This window comes from Nelumbo nucifera, chromosome 4, assembly GCF_055504915.1.
Source record: "Nelumbo nucifera cultivar China Antique chromosome 4, China Antique-T2T, whole genome shotgun sequence".
Classification (NCBI taxonomy): domain Eukaryota; kingdom Viridiplantae; phylum Streptophyta; class Magnoliopsida; order Proteales; family Nelumbonaceae; genus Nelumbo; species Nelumbo nucifera.
This window is the reverse complement of record NC_142652.1, coordinates 96,755,675-96,762,069: the sequence shown is the minus strand read 5'-3', so window position 1 is coordinate 96,762,069 and position 6,395 is coordinate 96,755,675. Positions and strand designations below refer to the sequence as shown.

Sequence of the window (6,395 nt, the reverse complement as noted above, 5' to 3'; positions counted from 1 at the left end):
TTTTAAGTAAGAGGCACTCGAACTAACATAATAAAACACATCAACACTCTCAACAGGTACAAAGACTAAAATACCCCTTCACTAACAAATCCAATATAAATTTATTTCGAATGGATTAGATTCAATCCAATCTAATAAATATTTTAGACTAAATTAATTCAATCCAATATATCTTGTTGGTCTGTACAATCTATCTAAATTGATTTTGAACCGGACGAGATCCAATCCAAAACCAGTCCATTGATACTCTTATTCCTCAGAATAATACCCAACCCCGATTGAGAGTGGATATGAGCTCCGTTTACAAAGTATTCAAAACTTCAAGATATATATATTAACGATTCTAGATCAAACCCAGTCTTCGAGAGTATTTTTCTTCTGTTTTTGAAATGCGTATTGGAGAGAATTGGAGTAACAGGTTTTTGAAATCAGAGCATTAAAGCGAGAATACCATTCTATTAATATGCAATTAAGCCAAACGTCCAAATGTACCAAAACCACACACCGAACCCACGTAACGTTCACGGTTCACCCACCGTTTAGACATTTGATTTGACTCCATCAATCGCGAAAACTATGGACGGACGGAGAAGCAGACAAATATGGGAAAGTACGAAAGCAAGCATGCGTCGTGCGAGAGCTCGGTCCTCGGTGGGATGTTTTGTTTAACGCTACGTGGCTGTAGAAAATCACGCACCCACACCCACCGGCCACCGGAAGTGGATGGACACCCGAAGTTTTCTCATTATTCGGAAACGAAAAATCAAAACAGATTAGAGAGATTAGAGAAGTCAGTGGGTCCGGTCTTTTTAATCGGGTTCGGGTCTATTTGCGGCAAATCCGATTCATGAATTTTGCAGGTTGCAGCAGCACTGGAATCGAATTGGTTTAGCCGGGCCGGTTCTCGTGCTTCTGTTAGATATCTAGTGGAAATCCGACCCTGAATGTCCTCTTTAAAGACATTTCTTTCTCTATTTAAGCCTTAAACCACCTTTGTTTCGGTCACTACTCCGTTGTGTGAAAATTCTCCACCGCCTTCGTCTTGTAAGTTCGACAGATCTATTGATCTACGACCTGTCTCTGTGGGTTCTATCTCGATCTTCTGTTGCACCGTTTTTGGGTCGGTAATGGCAACTAAGAGGAGTGTTGGTGATCTCAAGGAGGCTGATTTGAAGGGGAAGAAGGTTTTCGTTAGGGTAGATCTGAATGTTCCTTTGGATGAAAACCTCAAGATCACAGATGATACTAGGGTCAGGGCTGCTGTTCCTACCATCAAGTATTTGATGGGTCATAAAGCCAAGGTTATCCTCTCAAGCCATCTGGTAAGCCCTTTCTCCGTGGTTTATTACTTTTCCCTTTTTCTTCCTTTTATTTAAAATGATACATATATATATTTTTTTTGCTTCTTTTCCACGGCCTTATTCTATTAATGCTATTGGTATGGGTTGTATGCTGCTTTGGTTCAGTTGTAAAAGAAAGTTTTTATTTTTTTTGGTTTAAAATGATCTCATTTTTTTTTTCATTTTCAATTGATCTATGTTTGTTCGGATCGACTCTGTTGTTTGTTTTATCCAATGTTTGCCATAAGAAGATTTTCTTTTATTATTATTATTATTATTATTTTTTTAATTTTCCATGACATCTTAGTCATGTGATTTTGTTATTTAAATTTTGTGGGGTTTGGACTAGCCTGATGTAGATCAGCCTCTTGGTTTCTTTCCTTCCATCTATCTAGGTTGCATGCGACGCCACTGTTAATTATTAGGTCTTACTTTAGTTTCTATTTCATTATGGTAGAACAGTAAATGGGGGCGGCGGTGTTACCAATTGACTTTTGCTTGTTGAAGCTGATGTATTTTTTATTTCTTGGTGGTTGTTGTTGTTATTGTTCGTGATTTTATCCTTAACTCTGATGAATCTGTGATTGCTTATAATATGCGAAATTGATGGCTCTGATTTCCTATTTTCTGATGGCGTCTGATATGTTCAATTACCAGATTCTATTAGTGTTCCCATTGCTTTCTCCTTTAACTTGTATATGGAATTATGGATGAGTTATTACTGGTTCTTTTTGGATGCAAACCAGACTAAAATCAATTATACGGTCTATTTTTATTAGGGACGCCCCAAGGGAGTCACACCCAAGTACAGTTTGAAGCCTCTTGTGCCCAGGCTATCTGAGCTCCTTGGAATCCAGGTATGCTTCAATCATGTTGCCTTGCATGTTCTATCTTGGACAAGGTTCCTCTTGCTTACTTCATGCATATGCTTTTAATAGGTTGAGATGGCCAATGACTGTATCGGTGAGGAAGTCGAGAAGCTGGTGGCTGCAATCCCAGAAGGAGGTGTTCTACTCCTTGAGAATGTTAGGTTTTACAAGGAGGAAGAGAAGAACGACCCTGAGTTTGCGAAGAAGCTAGCTTCTCTTGCTGACCTGTATGTGAATGATGCATTTGGCACAGCGCACAGAGCACATGCTTCCACAGAAGGGGTTACAAAGTTCCTGAAACCATCTGTTGCCGGTTTCCTTATGCAGAAGGTATGACAATTCTGGCTGAAGATGCTTTATGCATCTTCCTTTTAAAGGTATAAAAAAAGCAAGTCCACAATAATAATTTTTTTGATAAACAGCAGTAAAATTTCATTGAAGAAAACTGCCCGCACTTCTCAAAGATAGCAACAGGCTTAATCAGCTATAAACATGCTATCAAAGATACAAGCACAGCTCCTATTACAAGTTCTAAATACAGAATTACAAGGAAAAAGCAAAACACAAATTACAAATTACAACCCTGCCCTGTGAAACCCCATTCCAGCTAGTTTTTTTGCCATCCCTGCCCTGGCTAAAGAATCTACTAGACCAGCATTTCTGGGAAGATGGACGACTCCTGCTGCCACTTTGTGTGCTTGTGGATCCAGATTGTCTTAAGAGAATTTACTTCAGCCCAACAAAGAAGTTATATGGTCCAAGTTGTTCAAACAGTTATCTTCACAAAGATCTTGGGTTCTTTTTTTTTATATCTTCAGGTGGTCAACGTGGTTGCGGTGTAGTCTGTCTGAGAGCAACCTGATTGATCAGAAATATTTTCTTTGTTCACAAAACATTGCTTTCTATTAACTAGATTTTTTTCATGTAAAAATTAGCATCATCCTAAGGCTGCAGAACTGTTCGGACTCTTTGTTGCATCATCATTGAACCTGTTCGTGTGTTGGGATCTGGCTTAGATTGCCAGGCTTTTGAATGGGCCCGATCCTGTGCCCATGGTAGTGTAAAATGTCCATGGGCTAAGCTTGAAACCAGGTCCGTGAACAGGTTTAATCATCATCATCTAAGCCGTGTCCCTATCATATGGGGTTGGCTACAAGAATCCTATTTTTTTTTTTCCATTCTGTTATGTTTAGTGCCCTATCCAACTTGGTGCATCTTAATTCACAAGACGACATCTTGATTTTTTTTTTTTCTATTTTTTCAGGAACTCGACTATCTTGTTGGTGCTGTTGCAAACCCTAAAAAGCCATTTGCTGCTATTATTGGTGGCTCAAAAGTATCAACAAAGATTGGGGTTATTGAGTCTCTGTTGGAGAAGGTAGACATCCTCTTACTGGGAGGTGGAATGATCTTTACCTTCTACAAGGCCCAGGGATACTCTGTTGGATCATCCCTCGTAGAAGAAGACAAACTTGACCTTGCAACATCACTTCTTGAGAAGGCCAAGTCCAAAGGGGTATCTCTTTTGCTGCCCACTGATGTAGTAATTGCTGACAAGTTTGCTGCCGATGCAAACAGCCAGGTTTGTGCCTTGACTTTTAATTAATCCTAATCCATGGACATCGGTTAGTTTGAATGCATCTTTGTGAGATTGGGAAAACTTGAATTTTTGTCGGTTCATTCATGACTATTATACTGGTGCTTCATTTAAGTGAATTGTATGGAGAAACCTCTCTGTGTCTCCAACCAAGTATGCATATCATGCATATGCCGGTTTGTGTTTTTCACTTCATTGTTTGTGGTTGTCAATTCCTGTCCCAAAGAATTAATTCATTTATGCCACTAATTTAATTGCTTGATCATAGAACCAATGATTTGAGTTTCTACGAACAAATGGGAGATGTTTTGTTTATTTGAAACCATGCCAATTGTTGCTTAAGGATGGATGTAATTAGCAAAAATGGTGCATATTGTTGGTGCAGGTTGTTCCAGCATCTAGTATTCCTGATGGTTGGATGGGTTTGGATATTGGACCAGACTCCATCAAGACATTCAATGAATCTTTGGATACCACCAAGACAATCATTTGGAATGGACCCATGGGAGTGTTCGAATTTGACAAGTTTGCCGTGGGAACAGAGGTAAGTCCATCAAACTATTGCGGAGTTGAATAGAGGGCTGTCAATGGGTTGGGTCTTGTCCAGGTCAGGGCAGACCTGTCCTGATCAGATAAGCAAATGTGCAAAAACAATTCCAAACCAAACCCTGTATGGTTTGTAATCGGAACTTTTGGGTTTGACTCGATGTGACCCATCATAACTGATAGTCATGCTTTTCAACTTGTAAGCTGACAACAAATCTACTTATTTGTTAAATCTAACACATTTAAACGTTAGAATATATGATAACATTGTCTATCAAAAAACATGTTGATATTGCAAGCATATATTATGAAAAATAGGTATTTCTTCATGGTGAAAGAGAGAGAGTGGCTCAAATGGTTGGATCTCTGAATTGTTGTTGCGGAGACCTGGGATCAAATCTTGCTGCCACCAGGGTTTGGGGGTTAAGGGGGGGATGGGGATGGGTTATCCCGTAGCCCCATGAAGTAAAAAAATGTTCAGAAAAATGGTTGATGAATTAGGGGTGGTATGGTACTTCCATAATTATATGGTTCTTAATCGGTTTGGAGCAACCAAAACTGATCTCCATCTAATTATAATCGGGGGCACATGGTGCAGGCCTAGAACATAATTTAATTAGGTTGGTTTCTTTGGGGCCTGGTAGGTCTGTCCACCCATCCGTAGCCCCATGAAGTAAAAAAATGTTCAGAAAAATGGTTGATGAATTAGGGGTGGTATGGTACTTCCATAATTATATGGTTCTTAATCGGTTTGGAGCAACCAAAACTGATCCCCATCTAATTATAGTCGGGGGCACATGGTGCAGGCCTAGAACATAATTTAATTAGGTTGGTTTCTTTGGGGCCTGGTAGGTCTGTCCACCCATTGGAATTCCAAGCCTAAGACACCTTGACAAACCATGCTGTGACATTTTTAGCACAAAGTTGCCACAGGCCCACAGTCAAAAATCCCACCCATTGTAGTTTGAGATTTTACCGGATGATATAACATAACATAGGAACATCAATTAATTTGTTTTGCAGGCAATTGCAAAGAAGTTGGCAGAACTGAGTGGAAAGGGTGTGACTACAATAATAGGAGGTGGAGACTCTGTTGCTGCAGTGGAGAAAGTAGGCCTTGCTGACAAGATGAGCCACATCTCAACAGGAGGTGGTGCTAGCTTGGAGCTTCTCGAGGGCAAGTCGCTTCCTGGAGTTCTTGCTCTTAACGACGCAAACTGAGGCCATTTTTCTTGCTGCTTTCGCTTTCGGTTGCGTGTGTCTGTCTTGTCTTTAGTGCTGTTGTTTGTCAGGGTTTGTTAAAGCAGCTTAGGATGAGCACTGTATTGTAGCGGCTGCGGAATATGAGAATATCAGGTTTAGAATAAAATAAGTTCGTTCATTCCTCGAGCATATCATCTGCCATAGCACTTGGGGTGTTAAACTCTACTAATGTTGATCAATGTCAATATAATTTGGTTTCCTTTTATCTCTCTCTCACCCTACCTTCTTTGCTAAATTTCTATTAGAGTTTTGCGTACATTGTCAATATTATATTTATGGTAAGGAGTTTTGTCTGCATTTCTGCATTATGAAGCAATTAACTGGCAAATAATTATCAATTAACTGTTGCAAATAATATTCATTGCATCAATCTCAATAATGAAATTGTCAATTTTTCAAGCCGTTGCAATCTCAATAAATGGAGTTAAATAGGATTCTTTGACTGGGTTTTACCCCACCAAGAATCCCTATAAATGGAGTTAAGCTCCTTGCATATATGGCCGAGGGGATGCTGAAACCCGCCATATGGTGGATTTAATGAGAGTTCCCCTTCCTGCGTGAGATAAGATCCCTGTTCCAACCTTTAAGCTTAGATTTAAGTATCTAATTCTAACCTTCTCAATGATGAACTTCCACGACGAAAGTTTTCTCGCGGCACCTAAAAGTGGGCTTCCAAGGTAAAAATCACCAGGGTTAAGCTCAGCTACTCACAAACATTGAATAATAGAATTTCTCAGGTCCAAAGGAGTAGATTTACATTTGCTGAAATAAATTGCTGAC

General features: G+C 39.6%; 1 protein-coding gene across 1 annotated transcript; it reads left to right on the top strand.

The window, feature by feature from the left end:
* The first annotated feature begins 631 nt into the window (after window positions 1-631).
* LOC104610834 (phosphoglycerate kinase, cytosolic) lies at window positions 632-5,820 on the top strand. The gene is made up of 6 exons (XM_010277642.3): window positions 632-1,322; window positions 2,120-2,197; window positions 2,279-2,539; window positions 3,474-3,791; window positions 4,192-4,350; window positions 5,376-5,820. Exons 1-6 carry the CDS (start codon window positions 1,128-1,130, stop codon window positions 5,571-5,573), a joined length of 1,209 nt encoding a protein of 402 aa, XP_010275944.1. The 5' UTR covers window positions 632-1,127; the 3' UTR covers window positions 5,574-5,820.
* The last annotated feature ends 575 nt before the right edge of the window (window positions 5,821-6,395 follow it).

What these genes read in the sequence shown, in the direction of transcription:
- LOC104610834 (XM_010277642.3), top strand. Translation starts at nt 1,128, where the DNA reads ATGGCAACTAAGAGGAGTGTTGGTGATCTCAAGGAGGCTGATTTGAAG. An exon ending in CTGAGCTCCTTGGAATCCAG is followed by an intron (nt 2,198 to 2,278) that starts GTATGCTTCAAT and finishes TGCTTTTAATAG; the next exon opens with GTTGAGATGGCCAATGACTG. An exon ending in CCGGTTTCCTTATGCAGAAG is followed by an intron (nt 2,540 to 3,473) that starts GTATGACAATTC and finishes CTATTTTTTCAG; the next exon opens with GAACTCGACTATCTTGTTGG.